The sequence below is a fragment of the Chiroxiphia lanceolata genome, chromosome 11 (genome assembly GCF_009829145.1).
Source record: "Chiroxiphia lanceolata isolate bChiLan1 chromosome 11, bChiLan1.pri, whole genome shotgun sequence".
NCBI lineage: Eukaryota > Metazoa > Chordata > Aves > Passeriformes > Pipridae > Chiroxiphia > Chiroxiphia lanceolata.
This window is the reverse complement of record NC_045647.1, coordinates 3807617-3833856: the sequence shown is the minus strand read 5'-3', so window position 1 is coordinate 3833856 and position 26240 is coordinate 3807617. Positions and strand designations below refer to the sequence as shown.

The window sequence follows — 26240 nt, the reverse complement described above, 5'->3', positions numbered from 1 at the left end:
TCAGGATATCTCCACAGCTTTATTTTTGCTCTTTCCTCTTGCAGTTTCCATTATCCAAAGATAATGAAGCTGCTCATTCTATTTCTCCAGAGAAGGATCCTGGATCACAAAGACCTTCTGTGCTGTCTCAGATAAGCATAAGAACCTGGGTCTCTGGAGACAAGGTGATGGTCTTCATAAATCCAGGATCAAACTTGCAAATCTTTACAAGGATAAAGTGGTAACAGCCAGGGGTGTAAGTTTGTAATGTGTCTCTTGGTGTTACATTTTGTACCATTACCTGCCAGACACATCTCCAACGCCCTTGCAAGTAGGTGTGTGTGAAGTTTGAGTGTGAGAGATCAAGTTGGAGATTGGCTTCTTAGGGATGGAAGGACATAAACTGTAATTCTAGTAACAGAGGCCCAAATGAACCTCTGTGAGAGCCTGAGCTGCCACTGATTGCAGGAGAGTTCTCGGGTCAATGGCCCAGGAGCAGCCCAGAGGCACATCGGGTATGGCATGGATTTGGGCCAAATATGGGGGCTTTTCGTGCTGAAGCAACTTTCAGGTTCTTTAACAGCTTTCCAGGGATCTGCTGTGCCTCTTATGTTAAAAGCCCTTGGAGTTGCTCAATTTTTGCTCCAGGAACAGCATGTAAATACCTTTGTTTGCTAATCTGGGTTTTTAGCTCAGATGTAGAACAGTGAATTTTTGAAATTTATTACTCCCTAGATAGTATGTGGTGTGATTTTCTTTCTGTGACTGATCTGCAGAGGGTGCAGGTCTTACATCCCTGTTCCTGGGAACCTGGCTCTTTTCACCCAGCCATTTACTCTTGCATTTACAGGGTTGCCTGAGTTTTTGGCTGCTCCAGAGAATAGGTCTTCTTATACAACCTTAGAAACAGTAGCCCAAAACATATAAAATTACTGAGAGGGCTTAATTTTTAAGATATTCTCAAAATATAACTATGCTTTAAATCAGTGCTTTGCAGAGCTACACTAAAAAAAAGTACATTATAACACAGGCCTTTGAATGATTAACCTCTTAATATATTTGATGTATGTCTGCAATACAAAACACACTCAACACACTTGGTATTAATACATTTGTTCAAGTATAAAATATGTGGCTTCCTATTTTTTCATTGTTATAGATCCAAGCCATCACTCTGACTGATCACAGCCACTGTCACATATCAAGGCTGCACGTTGTGGCCAGTCTGTAGCTTTACTGCCAAAATTGAACATCAGAGAGTGCAGCAGATTCAGCAACATTGATTTAAGGGTGCACTGTAATTCAGTTCCAGCCCAGCCATGGAACTGATTTTGGGTGAGCATGCAGCTGGCAGCACGGGAAAGTTGATATTTGCACATCTTAATTTGGAAAAAAAATGGTGCAAGTAGGCAGGTGAGTGTTGGCACTGCAGTAGGTCATGGAAACAAGATGAAAGTATCTAATAATCCCTTAGAATGTTTTCCAGATTTCTAATGTTTGCCTTGGATTTGTATGCAGACATTGCTCACACATCTCCTAGGGAAGAAAAGAGATTGTGTTGATAGTATAACATCACACATTTGAACAGCTTGAGGATTTCAGGGGCTTGCTACTGGTACTCAGTTTTTTTACTAAGTATGAAGTTTGGTAGGGTTTTATTATAGTCCATATATTCTCAGGAAAGAGCATATGTTTATGCATTGTGGTTTTTCTGTAGTTTCTCATTTAGTATTGCTATTTTCCCTTAGGATGAAGTAATTTATATTTTTATATCTGGCCAGAAACCGAGTTGGATGAAATTCTGAAACAGCAGTTGTTCATTGCATTTGCACTAAGGTGAAGTACATTTTGGGGTACCACTGGTGAAGGCATGTGGTGACAGCAGTGTAAAATGGACAAGCTGCAGAGTTTCTCTGCCAAGTGAATGCCATTTAAGTAGTGAAGGCCAAGCACAACCAAGTTCACTTCCAGTGCTGACTCTGTGAGGGACTTGTGAGGCTCCACTTTCCCTTGTCTCCCCATTGCAGTGCTGGCATCTCCATTCTGTGCAAAGTTTATTCTCCAGCTCCATGGGGCAACAAGAATCCTTGCATTTCTGTCATTCTTTTCATTTAAAGGTCATAAATCAGATTATGAACCCAAGTAGGATTTATTTCCATGAAATTCACAGTGTTGTAATCTCTGATGATGTTGCACAGAAGACCAGCTAAGGTGGGTCACACGGGGACAAGTCCAAAGCTGCACAGAAGGGAGTGAATGTTTTGTTCCTTCGCTGTCCTACAAGTATTACAGTTTATTGCCATACAACCTGCCTTCGTAGCAGGTGGGATGAGGACAGCCTGTATGAAGGTGATGAACTGGGGCTGCAAGGCGGAGGGAAGCTCAGCACCAGCTTGATGTTCGCACAGACAGACGAAAGGCGCTTCAGAGCCCAGTTCTCTCTCTCCCCTTTCCCTCCTGCTCACCTTGCTGTGCACACTGACCCCTTCCAGCACCGCACACCTGCACAGGCGTGAAATCAGAGGTACCTGGGAGTACCAGCGGGGCGCGGAGCCCTGCCTGGCGTTCCTTGCTGCAGTTATTAGTCAATAATAAGCTTTATTAGTCTTGTTGCTGGTAAGTGACGAGACTTTCCCCGGCGTGCGGCGGCTACTCCAGACAGTACGGTAGGACAGTACGGTAGCGGCCCCGCCCCTCCGGGCCGGGCTGGGCGGCCACGTCCCCGCTCGGGCCGGGCTGGGGCGGCGGGACCGGCGGGGGGACCCGGCCATGCGGCCGCGCTGACCGGCCATGCGGCGGCCCTGCAAGGTGGCGGCGGCCCTGCTGTGCCTCGCCGTGCTGCTGCTGCTGTATCTGCTGGCGGGCAGCGCGGCCCCGCCGCCCGCGCCCTCCGCGCCCGCCCGCCGCCCGCCGCGCCTCGGCCGGAGCCCCCCGCGCCGGAGCGGCGGCACCGCCGGCCACAGGTAACGGGGGCGGCCCCGTCCCCCGGCCCCTGCCCGCGGAACCCCCCTGTGCCGGCCGTGCCCAGCCCCACGCGTGACCCGCGGGTCCCCCCGGCCGGTCCCTTCTCGCCGCCGCCGGTGCTTCCAGCACTTCCCTCTCCCAGGTGTCTTCCCGTCGCCTCCGCGAGTGACCGGTGATGGGAGACCCTTGTGCAAACTGCGCTGCTTTGGAACTATAAACTTTTCCCTGCGTGGTTTCCACTCGCAGCGCAGTTGCCGGAGACGCCGCGAAGGTGCGTGGAGGGTTTCGCTCCGCAGGCGGTCCCTCGGTCCGAGCAGCGGGTCCCCTCCTTTGCAAGGCTGTGCGAGCACGGCTTCTGAAATAGCTGCTTTTCCATTAGTTTTGGCCTTGTTTCGAAGGCTGACGGGGGCAATGAGGTACTCGCTGGCTGGAATGAGGAGCTGCTGTCACCTCGGGAGCTTCGCTTCTGCGGATTTCTCCTTAGGGGAGGTGTCTGGGTGTTGCTGTGTGATACCATCGGGTTCCAAACTGCGGAGGCACCAGTGCATTTTGAGCTCTCCAGCTTTTTGTTTTGAATGCTTTTTCTATGTAAATTCATTATGCATAACTTTTAAAAAAAGTTTGCAGTCCTGGTGTGTTGTATTTCCTCTCCCAGCACCTTACAGGCAGAGTATTTAAAAAACCCCAATTAGTTCAGAAAGAGACCCTGGCAGCTTTCGGTGGGTGGAGGACTGTTTTCCCCTTTGCATTCCAATTATATTATGGTCAGTGTGACCTCATATATCTAATTAACTTGGTATGTCTTTGTGTCTTTGATTCATGATTTCACAGGGATGTTCTGAATGAAAGACTATTCCTGTTTTTTTGAGCTCTTACTCCTTAACTTATTAAGGCAGTTGGTTTCTCACCAGCATTGTTACCCCACTGAATGCAGGAGATGTTTACTGGGGCTGAGAATGGGTCACGGGCAGAATCCAAATGCCTGTATTAAAGCAGGATTATTTCCACCAGCAACTGTACCTCCTGAAGTCATTTTTCTTTAAGGCATATCTCTGCGATTATCATGGAAATCAAGAAGAACACTGAAGGAGGGAGCCCTGAAAGTATGGAACTGCCAGAGAGTGTAAACAACTGTTCCATTTCAATGAGCTTCTCAGTAGCATCTTCATGTTTCAAACTTTGACATTATTTAACTTTTCGATTATTTATTGACTTTGCAAGTACTTTTTACAAGGTCTGCAACACAGTAACAAACAACAAAAGAGGAATTCTGTATTCAAACCATGCCTTTTCATCAAAATATTGTTTGTTTATGGGGTTTGATTGGGTTTTTTTCCCTCATGATCCTGCACCATTGGCCCCAGCAGTTTGTATAACTGAGAAGCACAGTTCTGTGGGTTCAGTTCTGCCCCTTGCTGAAGGATGCTGGGTTGATTTAATTTATTTGGGTGAGAGTCTCCATAAAAGGAATTTTTGTGGGGCAGGTGTGACATAACCTGGTCCAAGTGGAGGTGGTGCCTGAATTCTTGGGAAGGCAGCAGGTGGTAGGATCTACTGGGCTTAAAAATCCTGATCCAGGCGAGACTGAAAGGAGTGTGAGGGGCTTGAACTTGGAGCATAAGAGACAGGCCAAGATCCTGTGATGTGATCACAGTGCACGTGCTTATGTGAGACTGCATCATCGACTCACAGAACCTTAGGAAAGTTTTGTCTGTGTGAATGTAAAAAGTTGTTTCAATTCAGTTTTGCCAAGTTGGTTTGTGTAGTTTGGTCAGAGGATGCAGGTTTTGGGCTGAGCTCAGAAACAGAGGCATTTTCTAGGATGTGTTTGCTTTAAGGGAATCAGCACCTTGCAGGGAAGGTGAATTGTATTTTAGCTGGGATTTGTAATATTGCTTTCTGTAGTTCACATAATGATAGAAGACATCAGTTTTTAGGTTTTAAGTACAGATTTATTCTAACATAAGTAGTTATACATGAAAAAAACTTCATGTATGCTCATATCATTAGCTGGCTGGTACTTAGCAAATGTTATCAGTGGCGTTCATGGGTCCTGCTTTGGCCTTTAGATAATTTTGGCAAATCTAGGTGAGCATTGCATTTAAGTTTCTGGTTAGCTTTGAAAACTGATTTTTGATGGTGGTTTTACTGCTCCTTCATATAGGAAGTAGCAAGTCCTAGGCTTTCAGTAAGACACTTTTTATATGAGGAATTTTAAGTATGTGCCAAACCAGTGTGTGCAAAGTATCCAAAAGCAGAAGGGTTATTTTACATTTGAGGGGCAGATGTGACCATGCTCTCTATTAAACCAGCGTGGCAAGGCTCAGGAAGGGAACCTTTGCCAGCACATTTAGTTCCCTGAAAGTAACTTTTCCAAAGCAAAACATCTCTTGCATGGCAACCTGTCAAGACACTTTTTCTCCCTTTGCAGCCTGTGTACACACACATACAAGTTTGGCTTGAGTTTGGTAATAACATGCTGAAGCCTCAAGTATTTAATACTTGTTTCACAAAGAACTCACTTGATAACAGGAGGCAGAAACACCCATTCTGGTTTTGAGTGTCATTTTCCCCTTTCTCTGAGCAGTAAGAGGAGGTTGAAACTTCGATTTTTTGATTGTCAGCAGCTGCAGTTGGTTTTGTGCAACTCCACTGAAGTGAGAAAACTTTGTTTCAAAACATTTAGAGCCTTTCTAATTTATGTTTTAAAGTGTGTAAGAAAATGTGTTTCATATCATGGAGCTGCTGCTGGGACATGGACTCACGGTGACTGTCAGGGAAGGAGCCTGTTCAGTGAATCACCAGTTTGGATACAACGCCTAAATCGAACCTTGTTTGTGCTGCAACAGTAAATGAGATCATAATATGAAGAAGGTTTCAAAAATTAACAACTATATTGCATTTTGTAAGAATCTGCATGCATTATCTTCCTCTCAGGAATAAATTTGAAGGCTTGAATAGATTAGCAGGCTCTGTAATGAGATGGGAATGCATTATTTTGAATGGATTTGGATTGATTTAGACAGGTTTTGGGTTAATTATGTTTGAGACACTTTGACTGTGACTAATAAGAAAATTACATGTAATCTAAACTTTAAGACCTAGAAATGTACACTGTTGTGCTTGAGCACTCAGGCTGCTCCTGCTGTGTCAGTGCCTGCCTGAAAAAAATGTAGGCAGTAAATAAAATACCAGTGAACAACTGGATGGGAGCTGCTCTGTATTGTTGGGAGGTCTTTGCTATAAACATTTTATTGTGCTCCATCTTATCAAATCTGTGTTTTGTGATGCTTTCTGTAGAGCTTAATCTCAGTTTCTTTATTTGTTTTTGTCAAACACATTAAACTTCAAGGCCCAGGTCACTGTATTGATTTAGATGCATTTAAACCTTTAATTTATGTTATAAAATCCGATTATAGGCTCTATTCATAACCAACAACTTGGAGTATAGATGGATGAATGTGCATATAAATGTTAGGAAGAATTGGCTAGTGTGGATCTATGGGCTTTTTAATGTGCTTGGGACTCTCTTGAGGTGGGGAACTGTTACTGCTCTAACAGCTGTTCCTGTTGTACAGGTAGGACAACGTGGCTGTATCCTGCAGATCCTTAGGGAATATCCTTTCATCCAGCTGATATTTCTCCCTGTCCCTTCCATTGCTCCTTGCACTGTGTGTAGGTGTGTGGATGAGCAGAGGAGGGAAGGGGAGCTGTGATGTCCTTTGCTGTGATCTGCTCATTTGCCTTCCTGGCAGTTCGACTTTGCCTTTACACCCTCCTCTCCTCGGACTTATGGAAGATAATTATTATTTTTTAAGGGCTAGGTTAAAATTGTAGTCAAATGCATCCTGCTGTGGCACTTTATCTCTTGTTCCAGCTCACCTTTGTTTCCACAATCCTCTAGTTTTCTTTGTGTACTTATAAAAAATATGCAAAAGTTCTTCTGTACCTCGTTGTGACTTTCCTCACTAACTGTTGCCCTCAGTGTCCCAGCCTGTTACTGGCATAGTTCAAGTACTACCTCGTGCCCCTTTTCTCAGAGATTTTTATCCCCCCCTAAGCCATTACAGGCTCCTGACCCCCTTTGCAACTGATAATTCCTTACCTCCAAGGCTCAGCTTTCTCCTCCACTTGCTGTCTCTTGTTATCCATACTCCCATGGGCTTACTGGGAGTTCTGCTTTTGTCAAGGGTTGCTTCTGCTGAGTCTGTCCATTGGAAGTGCTTGTCTACACACACTGGATTTTTCACAGCAAAATAGCTGCATAATGGAGAGCTTGTGGCTAAAACTGCACAGCCAAGCTGAGTGCTGTGGTGTTGGGTTTTGAAATGTTGCAATAAAAGTGTAGTTTAGTCCCTCTCCCAGTGAATTCCATTGCCACAAGCTACATCAAAGCAGCTCCCAGCCTGCCTATGGCTTGATTTAGAGACTCAATTAAGAAGAAACATTAAACAGATAGGGAGAAGGGGGAAAAGGTGATCTGTGTGAGCAGCTAATTATTCACTTCAATAATTCAGTGGATTTTACACTAATAGGTTGGAAAGTAAATACCACTTCACACAGATGTAGTATTCCATTATTTATACATTGATGAAATTGGGGGTTAATTAAGACTAAAGCAGAAGACTTTAAACCCTTAATAAAATATGTTGCTTTGGATAGTCAGTAAAGTGCCAGCAGATGGTGTTCCTTTACACAGAGGTGAGTTACTCTGTAAGACAGAACTCTGCTGTTTCACAAAGCAGCATTCTGATGTCTGTAAAAAAGAATAACAGCTTTATAACTGTAATTTTTCTCTTTATTTAGAACTTCTGTTTGTACTATTAACTTTGCTGATTAATTGTGTGTATGTAATTATGTGTGCTGTGAAGGGGCCAGGATTGATGTTCTCTGCTCAGAGATATGTCCAGAAAGGGCAGTGATCTATGATTTGCCTTTTGAACTCTCCAAGAGTGATTACTGTGCTTCTAATTTAGTTCCTTGGTCAGCTCATCCCATGTAATATAAGTGCCATCTGTGTTAGAATGTGAATACAACATGGTAGAAACATTCCTGGAGGATGCAGTTTTTAGCTCCACACTGAAGTGGGGGACACACAGAACCAAAAGGCTGTGTTTTCAAAACATCTTCAACTCCCCAGGAGAGCCCTGATTTTTCTGGCCAGCAGGTACAATGTGCCTTTTATGTGCAGATTCCCCTGTAGTCTGGCTGAAATGTATATAAATCCCACACAGGTGGGTGCTAAGTGAAAACCCCATAGTTTGCCCCTTGACCACTTGTGGAATATAGTCTGACTTATCTGGGACATGGGAATATGTTTGTTTTCAAAATTCTCTATTTTAGCAAAATCTCAGTGATTCCATGGGGTGAAATAGAGAGCAGTCCTTTGAAACTGTGCCAGTGCCTTCAGGCCAGGATTAAGGCATGCATCTTTAATAGCAAAATTAATTAACTGTTAGAACAATTTACATATGGATAGAGTGGGTTTTTTTTTAAAAGTATGGATGTCTTCTTCCAGTCTAGCCATTATAAGCCTGGGAATGAAGTTGCTGGATGCAGTTGTGTGATCTGCAATGTGTTAGAAAGTTGGCTGGGTAGCAGTAACTCCATTCTGGCTTCCTGACCTCTGAGCTGGGAAAGGAGCTGTCACTTGCACAGAGCAAGGTGGTGTCTGGTTTGAGGTGCTGTGGAATTCGTTTCATCTGTGTCTGTAGTGCAGTGATTTATGCAAATCCAGAAATGTAGGAATAACAGAAAATTTCTGAAAACAGCAAATTTCTTTGTGTTATAACTGTGATGCTGTTGATCTGTACCGTTGACAAAAATGAGTGTGCCAGTGCATGTTCTGTGGATATCTAACCACAAAAAACTCCTGACCCCTTACACAAGGAAAGGCAAGGAAAAACCCTACTGTCTGTTAATGCGGGATTCTCTTCATGTTTGCCTCAGTAATTTTTATATGCCTATTTCTGAATTTTCAGGAAGCCTGGGGAACAGAAACATCCAAAGGAGCCTTCATCCTTGCAGTGCATGCATCTGGCAGTGGTGGCATGTGGGGACCGGCTGGAGGAGACGCTGATCATGCTGAAATCAGCGGTTCTCTTCAGCAACAGGAGACTCTGCTTTCACATTTTTGCTGAGGATTCCCTTAAGCCTGAATTTGAGAAGAAGGTGAGCTTCTTTGTCATTTGGTAAATATATAAATAAACATGCTAGTTATGAGTTGCAAACCTCTGAGAAGAATTACACGGACATCAACAAGTAGCAGCCGAGCTCGTTGTTTACTGTACACAGTTATAAATTCCTTATGCAAGCTCAGTTTTTTTAAAAAGCTGTATAACATGTAGTGTCTGATTCCTCCCATCGTGTCTTTCAGTTAAAGGAGTGGCCTTCCTCGTATACAAAGAAGTTTGAATCCAACATTTACCCAATAACCTTCTCAGTAGGAAATGCTCAGGAATGGAAGAAGTTATTCAAACCATGTGCTGCCCAGCGCCTGTTTCTCCCGGTAAGGCACCTGGATTTCTGAGGAGGTTGCTTCAGGAAAAGGTTAATTCCACAGAAAGGAAGCTTTGCTGGTGCAACATTAAAACCGTTTTCAGGCCGAAACAGCTGCTTCAAGATATTTTGGTTTGTGCTTTAGACTCTGTAAAAAACAGCACAGAAACCCAGCCTGGCTGTTTCTCGGCTAACAAAGGATGTGTGTTTCTGATTTGTCTCCAGTTCCATGAGCCTCTCGGGCTCTCCAGATCCTCCAGACTCCAGAGAAAGTGTGAGAGCTCTCTCAGGGTGGATCTTCTGGGGTAGATGCTGCATGCCTTGTGCAAATAACATTCTTTTCAACATGTCCTCTCCTCACACCATCTTCTTTTCCATATGTTAGCCCTTAAACTGATGCTCTCAGCAATCCCTTTTCCTTGAGTTTTATTTCTTTTTCCAAGACTGTCAGAATTACCCTTAAGGTAGTAATTCCAGTGTGCTCAAAGTTAGATTTTGTGCAAGAGCTTTGTGTGTCCTGGGATCTTCAAGTTCACTGAAAAGTTGTGTTATTTACTGTATAATACCTAGTGTCAGAAACTTGGAAAATAGTTAAGGTTGCTGGAGAGAAGGAAAGTGTTGATAACAATTTTGCATCTCAGAAATGGAAAGAACTTCTGCATAAAGCAGTTTCTGTGGAACTGAGAACATCTATCAAAAGTATTTCATGTGTTGCTGTTTATTGGGGTGACTCCAGTGAAGTGACAAGCTGTTCATATGGTCCAGATTTCTTCATTACTGTCTTATGAGATGTGGGGGGGGGGACGACAAAGAAATCTTTACTCTGTCAGATGGAAGCAATCAGGAGACAGCTGCACGTCCAGATACGTAGCCTATGAATACATATGTGAGAAAATATGTGCTGTCAGCAGTTCTGTTGATCTGCCATTTAGGGGTGGACTATCAACTGCACAAAGGCCAGATGGGCTGAAAGTAACTCCAGCAGGGATCCTCTATTCCCTGAGTAAATATTTGTATCACCTGGGAAATAATCCCTGAGCATTCGCTTGTTCAATACAGAGTGTTTGTCAGGATGTGCTGGGTAAACACATCTTCTTATTTCTGCTCTTCTTATTTCTGTGGTATTTTCTGTTATTTTGGTGGACTAACACAAGAGTGGTTATGGTTTCACTTTTCGTTTGTCATCACCCTTTTGATGAGAGAAAGGGGTTTATGCTGATTCCTTCAGGCTGGGCAGTGCCTTTACGGATTCCTTTTTGTCACTCACATGTTGCCAAAGTTCTCCAGTAACTTTTTGTAAAGAATATTAGACTGTTGCACGTAGTGTTAGCAAAACAAGGAGGTGGCTTGGACTGTAAATGTTTGTGTCTCTTGGGGCAGTTGCAAAATGTTGTGTGTGGTCAGGCTGAGGTTTATGTCTTTGAATAGGAGGGGTTATCCTGGAGGAGCTGCAGCTGACACCCAGTCGATGTGGATATAGTAAAGAAAACAAGCTGAGGTGGCAAGTGTCCAGTTGGGCTTTGGTACTCGAGCTTGCAGGCTGACAGAACCTTGGGCTGTTTCTGGGCAATTTCAGCCATCATTATTTTTGTTTTGGTGCTTGATAACTGGGTTCTGACATCCCAGCTGAACTGCCTGCACACAGCAGGAGCGGAGGGTTCCAAGTGTTATTCTTTAGATAACTATTTTTACTTTTATTTTAAATAAATACCAGCAGGATGTCAGTGTAATTTTTTTCTTATCCTTCCCTGTACTGAGCATTTTCCCCTGCGGTGGCATAAAATGTGCCTGGATTTAGGGAGGACCCCAGGGGAGCAGTAGTTGAGTTTATCAGCTGTTTAGCTCTCAGTTGTGCAAATTGTCTTACTCCTGATAATGCTAAGCCCGAGTGGAATGTGAGTCTTTGATTCACAAGTGCCTCTCCTGCCAAAGAAATCTCTGCTGCAGCACCAGCAGGCGTGTGAAAGTGGACAGGAGGGTATGAGGAATGTGTTAAGGGAATATTGGGTAAGAACCTTTCAGTGGTTTTACTCACTGATAAATCTGGAGCTGTGGGAGGTGACCCTGCATTTGCAGTAAGAAACTGTTCTGTCCTGGGTAACAGGTTGAGGTGCACATTCCCAGCTTGTTAAATCTACCTTGGATGCTAAAATACTAAGGAAGATTGTACAGGATCCTGCATTTTTAGAGGCATTCTGTGACATCTGATCACGTTTAGCCACTTAGATGCAGATAATGCAGGTTGAGCCTCCGTGTAATCTCACAAGCCCCAATCTTTTGCTGCAGTTTGCTGCAGTAAAACCATCCAGGGCATTTGTAAAGACAAAGCTGGGAGGATGGAAATCTTTACGTGAGCACAAAATGAAACTGTAACAATAAACTAGGAGTTTATTTCTGCTCTCACCAGTCACCTGAAACTGGTTTGTTCTACTGACATGGATGTTAAGACAGCGGGTGAAGAACATTCTCTGCTCCCAGGGATGTTGGTCCTGCAGAGCTGGCAGCAGCTGTCACCCTGCTGCTGGTCTGGAGCTACCAAAACAATCAGCTAAAGTATCCTGAAATGCTTAAGGGATTTTCAGATGATTTTTGGATGAACATTTAGAACCCTTCTCAAAACACTTAATCTACTTAAAGAGCTTTTAAGGTAGATTAGCAATATCCCTGTGTTATAGCTTTCCTCTTGAGGGTGCTCAAGTATCCAGCTCTGTGGATTGGTGGCAGCACTGGGAATAGATACCAGGGCATTATCTATACAAAGGTCTCTGTTGTAATTTGAGTTAATTGCTTACTACAACTAAGTTTACTAACTCAGCTGTGTGGTACTGTTACATTAGCATCAAGCTTTGTGATTTGTCCCTAATTTTGGATAAAGCTGGGACAGGCTGCCATGCCAACCCTCACAAACCCTTAGGTTTGTACAGCTTCACAGTACTCCAGCATGTTTACCCAGGAGTGTGTTATTCCTTGCTAACCTTGCTAACACAGGGAGAATCTATGGAGACAGAAGTTGTGAAATCAAATTACAGATAATTGAGTATTTAAGTGAAGTGCCAGGCTAAATATAGCCAGTTCTGTGCAGAACTTTTTGACAGATTTATCAAGAATACTCTGTATAGCTGCAAAGCAAAAAAAAAAAAAAAATCACACTTCTTTTAAGCTGTAAGTGCCTGCAGAGTGAGGGGGAAGACAAGCACAGTCAAGGCGTGTTCCTGGCCATTCCTTCCCAAAATCCTGGTCTGTCAGGTGTGTCTGCATGGTTTGAGTGAGCTCAGACCTGCAGACACAGTCTGGTGTGGCTCTTGCTCCAGGTCAGATGTGTGTAATTTTTAAGCTGCACTGCAGTTCCTGTGAGGTGAGGAACTGTCACAACCCCAGTTGGGGACATTAAATCCCCCTCTTCCCCAAGGCACAGCCAGGAGGCATGTGAGCAATTCAAACTCACATCTCCAGGTTTTAAATGAGTCTTAACACTCCCCATGTGAAAGAGAAAAGTGTGAAAGTCTTAAAGGAGGTAGTACAGCTTTTTTTTTTTCAGCCTGTTGGGTGTCACTGCAGGGCAAAACCTCGGACACAGGAGAGGGAAGAGTCTTTTTATGAACCAGCAAAGAGAGTGTGTGAACCCTGAGAGGAGGAATACAAGCTGGGGTCAGGTGCTGGTAGGCACCCACTGCACCAAGCACTGAAATACCTGCTTGAATCCACAGGAAAATTATTACAGTCCATTGACTTCCACAGACTGACGTTGATTTATATCTTGAAGGCTGCTGAAAGAGCATTTTTCTGCTGGAAGAAGCAGTGCCTGGGTTGTCAGTTGTGCATGGCAGGAGTGAGGAGTGTCTATAGGCACCTGTTAAACTTCTCCCTTTACTGGGGGAAGTTTTTCCTGCTGGAAAATACCTGAACTTGTCTCTCTACCAGCTCCCCTATAGAAAAAGAATCTTACATGGTCTACAGTGTGGATCCCACAGGCAAAGTCTAATAGCTTTTGCTCTCTGTGTGTTCTTGTGTAATCTCCTGCCTCAGACTAAATTTGGGGGTGATTTTTCTTTTTTTAATATATTTTTATTTTATGTGACTTCATATAGTAGGTCCCTATGAATTAGGGCTTGCAGGTGTTGTAGAATAATTAATACACAATATCCAGGATATCCTTAAACTGAAAACTCTTTCTTCTTTTCAGTTGTTTGTCTTCTATTGATTTACAGTAGCTGTCTTTTTTATTGGTTTTGTCTTTAGGATTGGACTCAGGGATACTTAACATCTGCAAATATTTACTCTGAGCTCTTAGTGTGTTATTGAACTCTTCGTGTCATTCATTTATTGATACCTCCACGTGCTGGTTTGTGTTTTTTTTGTGGGGAAACGGCGTATTGCTGTAACATTCCATCCAGCAGAGTGATCTGAATTGTGTGGGATGTGTTTACTTGGAGTTTGTTGTAAGTGTAACTTTGGTTTAAAATGCAGAGACGCTTCCTTCTCCTGCTTGTCCTGTTCTGTAGGAAGAACGTGTCATTATCCTGTCAGAAATACAGGTCAGGGATTTGTTAAACTTGACTAAATGTCAGTCTGAATCCTCAAGTGTTTAGTCAGGTGAAAAATCTCGTTTAAGTCCATCCTCACGGATTTGACATCTCAGTGGATGCCTGTTGAGTGTTCTTGGAGGTGATACTTTTCACCCACTTGTTGAAAATCTTAATGTTGTTCTCTCTATTTCAAGGGTAATCCTCAGTCACGATACGTTTGAATTTATGTAAAATCCAATTTCTTTGATAGAATTTATTGTAACCTGCATAAATAGGAGGGCTTGTGATTAATATCATTGCAGTTAGAGGAGAGAGTGATTGTTGTGTTCCACAACCTGGTGAAAATCCAAAGCCTTTTGGGTTTTCTTTTCAGAGCAAAAGAGAGAGAGAGAAGTAGGGCTTTTGGCTGAGACCAAAGTAAGAAAATTTCAGTCCTTCAGGAATTTTTGGACAGTTTTAGCTAATAAGAAGAGCAGCAAACATGCAGTTGAACTGGTGGTCAGCTGTAGCTAATGATCTTTATTATTTGTCAAATGACCTTACCAATAGCAGGTGCAAACATCCAGACGGTTTCCTTGGACTGTTGAAGCACCTCCTGATTTGCCCCACTGGCATTCATGAACGAGTGTGTAAGGATTTGGGTAGCCACAAGGGGGAACATGGTCAGCAGGAATAGATTAAATGTCCTGGCTCTAATCTGCAGTTCACACCCTTCTCACCTGACTAACCTCACTGTGGTTATTCCTGATGGAGTCTGGTAACAGAGGTCAGAACCTGACCTGGTGAGTTTTACTGCTACACTTCTGTTCAGCAAGCAAATTTTGCTCTTCAGGAGGATGCACATACATCTGTGATTGATGGGGTTGTCTTCATTGATGTGAAACTCTGGTATATATTAATACTGAATGCAAGTCTGTTGGTAGCACAAGGTTGGAAGAGGAAAAACAGTCTCTATAAAGGCATAAGGAAACATGATACAAAATGGAGGTGGAAAGTATTCTGCTCTCCTGGGTTACCCTTTTGGTCTGTGGAGAACACTCTATGCTTCACCACTTACAGATCTTGAAAAGAGCTGACAAAGCTCTGTATATAGACATTATTTACATCCTATTTCTGAACTGATACTAAACAGTCCTTGCAGGTATTTTTGAGAGCTCAGTGTGTTGCTGTTTCATATGAAGGTTAATCCAACCTTTGTGCTCCGGTAGCTGTTTTACTGTGCAGATTAAAGAAAAAACAAACCACAACAAACAACAAGACAATAACCTGATAACTGTTGTTCCTCTGTGTAATTACGTTTAGCTGATAAACTGATAATTTGGAAGAGGTTATTGATTTAAAAGAAAAGCACTTTTTGCTAATAATCTTCCTGTTTGTTGCCTCTTTGATTTCTTTCCCGTCTCTTCCTCTCCTCGCAAACCCAAAAGGTCATCCTGAAGGATGTGGATTCCCTCCTTTACGTGGACACTGATGTTCTCTTCCTGAGGCCCATCGATGACATCTGGCACGTCCTGAAGGAGTTCAACTCCACACAGCTGGCTGCCATGGCCCCGGAACACGAGATCCCGAAGATTGGCTGGTACAGCCGCTTTGCACGTCACCCCTATTACGGGACAACCGGAGTCAACTCCGGGGTGATGCTGATGAATTTAACGCGGATCCGCAGCACGCAGTTCAAGGTGAGAAGAAATGCAGCTGCTGCAGGAGCTCGGGGTTTATGTATTTTTTTCACATCTTGGAAAACTTAGTGTGAAATTATATAAGGTTTGTCATATGAAGAATCAGAGAAATATGGAATTTATATAATTGCGTGCTAAAAGCAACTAGTGAACGCGGTTGTTAAAACGTGTGGAACTTCCTCAAGGGGATGGAGCGGTGAGAACCTGCAGCTGAAGCAAAATGGCTTCTTCAACAGCTTACCTTCCCTTGAGAACATATGAAAGAATAAACTCAAGGATCTTCAGTGAAGTCGCTGTATTGTTTTTAAAATTGGAAAGCTTGATGTGAAAATCCAGAGAAACTGGTAATTTTTGCATCTGCTGTAAGTAGACTTTTGTATCCTGCTGCAGATAAGTGGCTCCGTGAACTGATGTAAGTGAGAAGGGAGCATTTTCATTGACATCTCCCCTCTTCTGTGAAAGAGGTTTTGGTTTCATTGAGCACGTATTCTGAAATCACTAAAACTCTGCTCACCCCAAGTGGTTCCTCATGCAAGGCCAGGGGTTTCACACACCATTGCAAGAACAGCTGGAGTGAAAGAAACCACATTGCTCTTAATACCATAATTCCCAGGGAAGATGATCCTTAGACTGTGTTTTTTCTTGGTTTTATAACTTGGTTTTCACCTCATCTCTGCATTTTTCCACTTTTCCACATTTTTCCCCTCCTGTTGCTCAGAATAGGAAGATTGTGAGCAGCAGGAGCTGACATCTGAGCTGGACCCAGGAGACCTTTGTTTAGGCAAACAGGAGCACAGTCAGCTCTGCTGTTCCAGCCCTGTCCAGGTCTGACATTTCCTGGCAGTTCTTCGTTTTTCACCTGGTGTCTGATATGACTTAGCAGACTTACAGATCTGTGTGTGCCCCACTCTGAGTCAGGTATCGCAGCACTGGTCACAGTATTAACCCCTTGCTTCTGTTTTTCTGCCCTGCAGAACAGCATCATACCAGGTGGTTTGACTTGGGAGGAAATGTTATATCCATTGTACCAGAAGTACAAAAATTACATTACGTGGGGAGACCAGGATTTACTAAATATCATTTTTTACTTTAACCCAGGTAAGTAATGATTCTTGGAGTTGTGATTATCTGTGCTAGGAACATCTCCTGAACTTGATTTTTCTTTTAGGTGCTGTTTGTTATTTATAATTTGCATGAATATTCTGGCATGAAGTTATTGTGTAAGTGCACCTTGGATTTACAAACCATGAATATACTTTTGACATTGCTGCAGGTAGTGAGACTTGGACTTGGTTCCATTGAATGTGTAAATTTGTTTTCTGGAGATTTTGAGAAAACAGTGAAGTATAGGATTAATGATCAAATGCAGGAATGGAGTTCAGGTTGTATGTGTGCTTAAGGGCGTCACTGGACCAGGGTGTAGCTGCAAAAATGTTTTTGTTTCAGACGTTTTCCTGAATGTGAAATTGCCAAACGTTCTCCGAAGCTATGCCCTGTTTTTCTGAAGTTCAGAATTTTGAGTAACAAATGAGTGACAAAGATAATATAGACAGAAAGTGGACACAGCTACTGGAATATCTTGTCTAAAACTGCTGCCCTCCCTGCTTCTACTCCTTCACTAGAAGTTACTATTGGAGGAAGATACTTCCAGTCTCTGAGCCAAGTGATCAGTCTCAGCAGGCACCAGGATAGTGTCATAGATATCCTGCTGGTGAAAAATGCAGGGATTTAAACACTGGAGCATAGTACAAGCTTCCCAAAGAAGCTGAAAACCTTATTTCATGCTTTGAATGGATGCTGAGTATCCATTCTTATTGCTTTTCCTGTTTCCTATGTGATCCAGTATTTCCTCGAGTGATCTTAAGAACGAAACAAGTTTGGATTTATCTTTATTTATTCTGTTCCCTTTTCTTTTTCTCTAAGGAGTCACAGGGTAGGTAATTGGATATACCCAAATCCAGGCAAATAAGAGGAGTGAGCAGAAGCAAAGCAATAAGCAAACATCTGTTTACTGCAGACAGATGTCAAACATCAGTGTCCCTGTTACACCACACATTACCCTTAGACCTAGGGAAAAATAGAGTGGGAATTAATTTCCAAAAGAAATGATTGTTATGGGAATAGGGTCTCCTGGAATTTAAAAAGAAATTAGGCCAGATTAGTCATGAAGTCAAACTCAAGCTGCTAACTGAAGTGTGCAGCAAAAACCAAAGATTGCATGAATATCTTAATTTTGAGATGAGTGTTCTCTATCAAAGCCACATGTTGGGACTCCTCTGCACCACAGTCCTTTGCTTGTAACTGGTAAATAATTTTTTGTGAATTATGTAACATCAGACTGCTCAAGAAAAGAAAAAAAAGAACTGGATGCAAGTAATACAGAAAACTGGACTCTCTGAGGTTTTAAGCTCTAGATTGTTGAGACTGGCCTGCAAAGGAATCGGCCAAGGTGCTGCAGGTGCCTTTTTATAGATGCAAGTTAAAACCACACAGGACTGTGTTACCTGGGGCCTGAGGAGCTGCTCCCTTTTCCCATCTCTGAGGGCTGTTCTCCCTTTCTGGAGAGTTCTCCTACTACAAAGGCTTTAAGGGAAGAAATGGTTCCGAAGCTTATTCTCCTACTCTTCAACGACCACATGGGACCAGCTGCAGACTTCTGGGAAGCTGGGAAAGGCTAAGTGAAGAATTCAATCTTCAGCACTTCTGCCATGACCTGCTGGCACCAGACATGATTCATTGTTCTCCAGAGCCGAGGCAGAAAGGTCGCAGGGACTGGTGTGATTTATGACAAGCAGATTGCGAGTTCTGTGTGCACAGAGAGAGTGTAAAAAAAATCAGTAGGAGAAAGCGAGTTACGAGCCCTTTTGAGGAATTAGGCTCATCTTTAAATAAAACCAGACCTGTGAAATTAATGGGTGATAACTCTTAGGAGGGCTGTGAATAAAATACACGAGTCCTCATGCTCTGCTGTGTAACAAATTATTGTGGCCTCCACGACAGCTTCAGCAGCAAACACTGGATGTACTTTGCAAGTTTTCCCATGCTGTCTCCAAAGGAGTCAGGATTTTAAGTAACCCTCACTTTGTGTGCTTCCCTAGTCCTTCCTGTCACTCCAGAAACTCTTTCCTCTGGCAGAGGACACCGGATAGTGCCACCTGATGTGTACTCACTGGGTTTGATCTGCCACTTTCAGCTCTGTGAAGGGCTCCCTTGGGTTGTGTTTGCTCCCAGACTTTGTGTTGCCCTATCTCTTGGTTCAGGACCAACATCTGAGGTGTGTGTAGTCATCCCCTGAGGGAAGGAAGCATCTCCATCGAGCTGCTGCTTGGGATAATTGCAGAGGAAGTAACCGAACGTTTCCTGGTCATCAGTCCCAGCTTTTCACAGAAATATGGTTTAATTTGTTCTAACTCTTGTTTGACTTGTCTTTTTGCCTTCCCTCTCCCCTGACTGACGTGGGCAGAGTGTCTCTATGTGTTCCCCTGCCAGTGGAACTACCGGCCCGACCACTGCATGTACGGCAGCAACTGCCGCGGGGCGGAGGAGGAGGGGGTCTCCATCCTGCACGGGAACAGGGGCGTCTACCACGATGACAAGCAGCCCACGTTCAAGGCACTCTACGAGGTGATCCGTGATGTGAGTCTGCTGCCTCCACACAGGCACTCCTTGTGTTTCAGTGTAGATTCCTGCTTTGCTGGGATTGCTCTTCCAGTGGATCAGGCTGAGCGTGGTTGTGTTTTGTGTAAACCCATCGCACACAACAGGACACGGCCGCTTTGGCTTCTCGTGTGTTTGAGGTGATTTAAACACTTCTCCATATTATAGTAAACTTCCAATCAGAAAGGCTGATGAACTACTTTTCTGTAATATTGAAGCTAGGAAAAAAGTTTTGGAATGAAGTTCTTCCTGCTGGGAAGCAGCTCTGGTCTACAAATACCTGGTGCAAGTTTGTCCTCCCTGAGCACCTCGAGCCTCCAGGCACATGGAAGGCAGAGGCTTGCACACAGACACAGTGCATGTGTCCACTTGGAATGTGGTGTGTGTGCAGCTCCACACCTCAAACCACTGTTTCCTCACAGTGTCCCTATGTCAGTAAAGCTCCTGTAAATGCACACTCTGGAAGTGCAGTTTCTGGGAGTTGGCTGTTTCAGGTAATATGCTGAGACAAACTTCTCTGAAAGCAGGTGCTCCCAAGCAGGGTTTGAAGTGATGGGCTTGGTGACACCTTGGACAGGTGAGGGACAAGTCATTCCCTACCCATAGAAGGTTTTCTCTTACAGAAACTTCTAAAATGCCATTTCACCTCTAGTGAAAACTAATAATTCATTTTTTCCTTTTCTTTAGTTTCCATTTGAAGACAATCTCTTCCAGTCCTTGTACTACCCTCTGCAGTCGAAGTTTCTGGATACAGTGCACACTTTATGTGGGAGAATTCCACAAGTATTTTTGAAGCAAATTGAGAAAACTATGAAGAAGGTGTATGAAAATCGTGTCATTGTCTACTTGGGGGCCAACCACAGATACTAATTGTAGCTCTGTTTTTACAGAGTTTTTAATTCTTGCACTCCATCTAATGAAGGATATAAATGAAGAATATGAACTCCTTTACCGAAACTCAGATTTAGAATATTTCCATGTCCAATTTCCTAATAACTCCTGAAATTACAAAAAGCAGGAAATCCTAGAAGCCTACCTAAAGTGTTATTTCTTGGGCCTTTTTTCTCTTCCTATGTTTACTCTTGTTGCAACAGGGAGAGGTGATGATTCTTACTTTAATTTGGGTTTAGTTTGGGTATTTAAGTACAGCTGCATTGCTGTAACTTTTCTGAAACTGTGCAAAAGGTTGTGCTGCTCTGAGGCTTGACAAAGAAGTTATGGTTGGAGCTTTGTAACATGGGGACTCCTGAAACGATGGGGCAAATATTCTTGAGTGTCATGAGAATTCTGAATTACAGAAAAGATCACTCCTGTGACAGGATGAGTTAAAATTTACTGTAGTAAAAGGAAAGTATTTGCTTAAAAGGGTACTTCTGTCTGAAGGTGTATTACCTGCTGTTCTCCACGTGTAGGACCTGAGATTTCCTGTACTTAAAAAGATTAGGGGAATAGAAGTGCCTGTTTCCTTTGTGTTTTACAGCACTTTTTGTCTAGCAATTGTCATTTTTCCCATCTGCTCTTCAGTAGTTTTGTGAGGGCTCCTCATGAGGAAGTAGAAGGAAAATACTTAAAGCATAAGACAACCATGTACAAGAAGTGGGAGGTGACTGCAGGGGAAGCTGTGGCACCTGCTCAGCTGACAGAGAAGAGCAGGAGAATCCTTTCCTGAATGGATTACAGTCATGGTCCTGCTCCCCCAGTCCCTTACAGTTTAGGAGTGTATTCTCTGGCTTGGTAACGTGAATTGCATTAGGTTCAGTCTAAGAATATTGTGAACAAAGAGGACAAAATCAAGGACTATGGATCCATTTTCCTCTAGAAGTGCTATTCACTGCACAGGAACAGTGATATTCCACCAACAGCTGTCCCATCCCTGCCTTGGGAGATGGCCAGTGCTGCCTCTGACTCCCCTCTCCTGCTTTGCCAGAAACCTGGGGCATGGAAATGTATTTCTGCCTGGCACTTCCACTCCTGGAATCATAATCACAGAATTCTAGAATAATTTGGGTTGGAAGGGACCTTAAAGCCCATCAGTTCCACCCCCTGCCATGAGCAGGGACATTTTCCACTATTCCAGGTTGCTCCAAGCCCCATCCAGCCTGGCCTTGAACACTTCCAGGGATGGGGAAGTCCAGAGGTTTATGCTGGGATCATAATGAATAGCCTCAAAGTGAAAGAGCATTTGATGTTTATTTAAAATGATGTATTTAGCTTAGCTTTCCAAAGTATGATCATCTTAGGATATGAACAAAGAGCTTATTAAAATTGCAGTAGCTGAAAGGTGCTTGGAACCAGTCCCTGGGGAACTGGAAGTGAGGACACTCCTAAAGAGCAGCGATCCAAGAGCAGACTCACTCCTAAAGAGCAGTGATCCAAGAGCAGACTCCCAGAGGGCATTTTCTAGGTGTAAGCCCCGAGGGTGTGTGTGGGCGAGTGATTGAAGCAAGCAGCAGAGAAAATGATCTTACTTTTCAAGTCTGTTCAGCAAAAAAACATTAGGCATGACTTGGAACTGCTTGCTCTTGTGTCTAACAGGTAAAGTAGGAGAGGGGTGAGCAGGGTGAGAGAATTAAGCTTTCCCCTAATTACAGGAAAACTGGCACAGATTGACATCCTGTACATGTAACATACATTTATTAGAGGTAAATGTTTGAGGTGTGTGAAAGAGGCAAAGGATGTTTCCAAAGTTAAAATAGCATTTCTAAAGAATTGCAGTTTTGGGGATTCTACTCTATCAAGTCAGGATGCACAGACTCTGAGAGAAAGCCCTTTTATCTCACATATCCTTTCTCCTTGTGTGGCAGCTCCCAAAAGGAGGGAAAACATGGCCCTGTTGGCATCCCAGGCTGCCAGATACCAGCCTGTACACGGGATGGAGTGCTGACAAGCTTTTCCCAAACACCGGAGTGTGAAGGTGTCTGTGACACATCTGTGAGCGTGCTGGGTGTGTGACAGCTGGGCAGAGAGCAGCGACAGGGCTTTGGAGTAGGGGACAGTTGGTCTGGCAGTTCTGTTCTGGCCTGTGCCTGTGCCAGTCCTCACAGGCACGGCAGGGGAACAGAAATGTGTGTTTGCACCTCTGTGTGCTGCAAAGTGTAATCCACCGGTTTGATTACACAATGTCGTTCTGACTCCATCTCTTATCTCCCCGTGTTTGCCACCACAGTGTAAATTGGTGTGGGAAGAACAGAGGCAGCTCTGAGATGTAGATGTTGCTGTTTCTCCAACTTTGCTTAGGATTTTTTTATTCGACTGAAGTTTAAGTTGCCACTTTAAAGAACGCTACACTTCTGCCTATAGAGAGAAGTTTGAAATGTAACCCAAATAGCATTCAAGAATTCAGCACCAGAAGGCAGAGAAAGGAAGGTTGAGCATGCTGGTTTAAGAAGGTTAAGATAATATGACAGGGAAACCTTTATGCCAGCAGTTCTGAGAGCTTGTAAAAAGTATTAGCTTGCTTTTTGGTCTTTATTTTCACGTATCAGGGTAGAGCTGATGGCAGGTCAGACGAGATTGGAGGAGCCACATGCTGGGAATGCCGAATTCCTCATTTCCATGGTGTCTCCAAGCCACAGAAAGCTGCAGAGCAAAGTCTTGCTGCCCAGACAGTTGCAGCCCTGGTGCTGAGGCTCTGGAGTTTCGGAGGCTGTGGTTGTGTAAGCTGTGATTCAGCAGAACCCTGCAACCACGGGCACATTCAAATGAAGGAGTGGAATTCATTACAAAACAAAGGCATTATTGCATATGAACTGGTTAGAGATTAAAGCAGTGCTTTTAATGTTTACAGGAGGTGCTACATTTTGTTTAGGAAGAACTGTGTTATGTTCTCAACAGCTATTAAATATATAAAGTATTTGCTTTACATGAGGACTTTTGTTAATGTAATATCGACTGGCAGGAAGAATGGGGAGGTTCCCCCCTGCTGGGCTTTTTCTGAGGAAAAAAGCAATAATTTCAGCTCTCCAAAGTGTTTTAAAACAATTATGTAATTTTGTTTCTTCTTGTTGTTAGAATTATTAATTTATATTTTATTGCATCTTCCAAAACCATGTTATATTTTAGTTTTAACAGTAGTTGGTTGTAATATTCATCTTATTTAGAAGCCAGTTTTAATTCATTTTGTATTTCATACTTGTGGCTAATTCCTTGTTAATTAGCCTTCATTTATCTTAATAATGGGATGTGTAAATACTCATAAAGACTTTATGTCCTCATTTCCCCTTCCTCTCCTGTATTTTGGTTATTTCCAATGGTATAAGGTAAACACCTTCACTAATGTAACACCTTGAGCAGTGTCATCATTTCTTTACATGGACAGAACGTGCAGCACATGGGATGTGTTGGCAGCAGAGGAAAAGCATCACCTTTCCCACTGTGATGGGAAGGGCAGGTACAGCCCTGAGCCTGGATCAGCTGAGCCTGAGCCCTGACCCAGCAGTGTTTGACACTGTCCATTCTGCCTGTGCAGAGCAGAGCTCAGGGTGTCACCCTGTCCTTGCTCTACCAGCCCCAAATATTCAGGGTTTCACTTGGCTGTATTTCCCTTGAACTTGCTGAAGACAGATAAACAAGGGCTTTCTGTGAGGAGCTGCTGAGCCCCTCCCCTGAGCCCAAGGCGGGGTTGGAAGGTGCCAGTGCACATTGTACAGCAAAGAGCTGTGGTGCCATTTCTGTAGGGGGAAGGGTTTTACCTGTTTGTCTGATGATACAAGGTGGGCTTGGATAAAGCTCATCAGCATTTCACCTGCAGCAGAGACTGGAAACTGCTCTGTGTGTGTGTGTGTGTGTAAACAATGTACCTTTTCTCTGTCGTTGAATTGCTTGTGTGTTTTCCTTTGACAAGTGCACCGACTGCTGTAGCTCCCAAGGAGGCCAAGCAGTGCATCTCTCATTGAGGACACTCCTTTGGCTTGCAGTTCAAATAAATGAAGTTTTAAGCAAGCTCTGTAATTTGCTAGTTTTCTTTTAAACACAAGATTTTGTGTGTGTGTGCTGGGTCTGGTTGTGATGGAGTTTAGAAGTGATGTTACAGCCTATGTGTACAGGGTATGACAGCATGGAACAGAGATAAATGTTCCTCTTTTACAATTTTACTGTAGTGAGAGAGCGTGATATTGGATATAGAGACAAATACATTTAACTTTCCCCAGAGTGCTCATGTGTCATGCTGCAGCTCCAGTTGTGTTATGGTGAGCGTAGATCAGAACCTGGTCTCAAAGGAAATGGTTTTACTCTTTACTGTTTCTCCATTTCATTTAGCAGCATTTCCCTTCCCTCCTTGTATTTTTTTGGCACTGTGCTGTGACACCTCTGTGTGACAGAAGCTTCCAGGTTGTCTGTTCAGCCAAACCAGTTGCCTGCCTGGTGCTGACATTGTCTGATCTGGGTGGTGTGTGTTACACCCTCCACCATCACACTGTCCGGTGACCCAAGGTTTTTCCCTTGCAAACGTGGCTCCAGTCAGTATTGCTGTGGGGAGAAGACAGTTTTTCCAAGCTGGGAATAAAGTACAACTAACTGAAAAAAACGTGAGACTGTAATATGAGGATAAATCTTGACACTTTGTCGACTGTCAGAGCCAACTGTCAGGGAATGTTTTTCTCCTCTCCATCAGGTACAGTCAAATACAACACCAGTAAAAAAACTGAGCACCCCTCCAGAGGTGGAATGGGACAGGACAGGTCCATGGATTGTCCTTCTGGAGGCTGGAAACATTCCCTCACTGCTCTTGAGGCAACTACGATGGAATCCATACAGCTGCACCTCCCGCTGGCACGAGATAAGGAATTGCTCTTTGGGCTTCAAAAGAAAGAGCAATGCTTGGAAATTTTGCTTTCATTCTGGACTGGAATGAAAACCAAACTGTCAACACTTCCTTTGAAATGAAAATGGAGACAAAACACCAAAATAAGAATCAGCATTGAAGGTGAACAAAGGACTCTGTTAATGTTTTCTTTCGAGGTAAAATATTTTGTGTTGCCTTTTACGTTTCTATAAAAGTACCTTAATTGCTGCTGTTACTTTGTGAAAACTACAGTGTAGTCCTAAAACGTGGAACACTGCCTTGGAACTAAAATATTTTGGTAATGATGAAATAATGACGCAGAAAGGACACAGCCCTTTTTTTAAAAGACCTATTCTTGCAGAAATATCTTTCCCTAACCCTTCTGAAACAGGTTAATGCCCTGCTGTGGGGGTTAGAACTGTGCAAAGCAGGTGCCTTCTCAGGGTACACACCTTTAAAAAAACATTCCCATTCTGCTCAGTGCTTCCAAAGGGTGCTGTGGTTTGAATACAGCTTCCTCACACCTGAGGCTCCAGGTGAAAAAACAGGTCTGGTTTTAGTCTAACAGGTCTTGTAGTTTGTGGAGTGATCTGCAGGAAGCTCCTGTCCCAGGGATATACTGGAAGAAAGGTGTGAGAAAGCAGCTGAGAAAGAAAACTGCCCTGGCACTAGTTTGCAATGGGCTCTTGAATTAATAGGAGACAATCCGTGGGGACTCTGTGTCAGTGGCTGACCCAGGTAAAGCCGGGAATGTTTTATCACATCCCATTGTTCCTTGTTCCTGTGGGTACTCTCAAAATAAATACTAACTCCCACAAATACCATTTTTCTGTTTTCAGCCTCTTTTTAAGGCACTGCACATGAGCTGTTTGATCTTTCAATACTCCCAAGTCCTCCAGAGTTTTTAAAAGCACATTAAAGATTTTTGGTCATTTTATTAGAGGAGGGGCATAATTTGTCTCGAAGTGGCTGTGATATACTTCAAAGAAAAAAACAAAAAACTTCTGAATGGAAAGCAGAGACACAACTTTTAGGGTCATTTTATTGTACCATGCTCAAATTTCTGCAGCTGTAAATTAAAACCAAACAAAATCTCTATACTCCTTTTATAAATCCTGTGATGTATATCGATGTACAATATTTTCTGAAGAC

General features: G+C 43.3%; 1 protein-coding gene across 3 annotated transcripts; it reads left to right on the top strand.

The window, feature by feature from the left end:
- The first annotated feature begins 2769 nt into the window (after positions 1 to 2769).
- GXYLT2 (glucoside xylosyltransferase 2) lies at positions 2770 to 25914 on the top strand. 3 transcript variants are annotated; one of them, XM_032699139.1, is made up of 7 exons: positions 2770 to 2942; positions 8925 to 9114; positions 9320 to 9451; positions 15395 to 15646; positions 16621 to 16744; positions 19110 to 19282; positions 19991 to 25914. In XM_032699139.1, exons 1-7 carry the CDS (start codon positions 2770 to 2772, stop codon positions 20171 to 20173), a joined length of 1227 nt encoding a protein of 408 aa, XP_032555030.1. In that variant the 3' UTR covers positions 20174 to 25914. The 3 variants fall into 3 exon arrangements, with proteins under 3 accessions (XP_032555030.1, XP_032555031.1, XP_032555032.1); XM_032699140.1 differs by lacking the exon at positions 2770 to 2942 and adding an exon at positions 3187 to 3214; XM_032699141.1 differs by lacking the exon at positions 2770 to 2942 and adding an exon at positions 3404 to 3432.
- Positions 25915 to 26240: the final 326 nt, after the last annotated feature.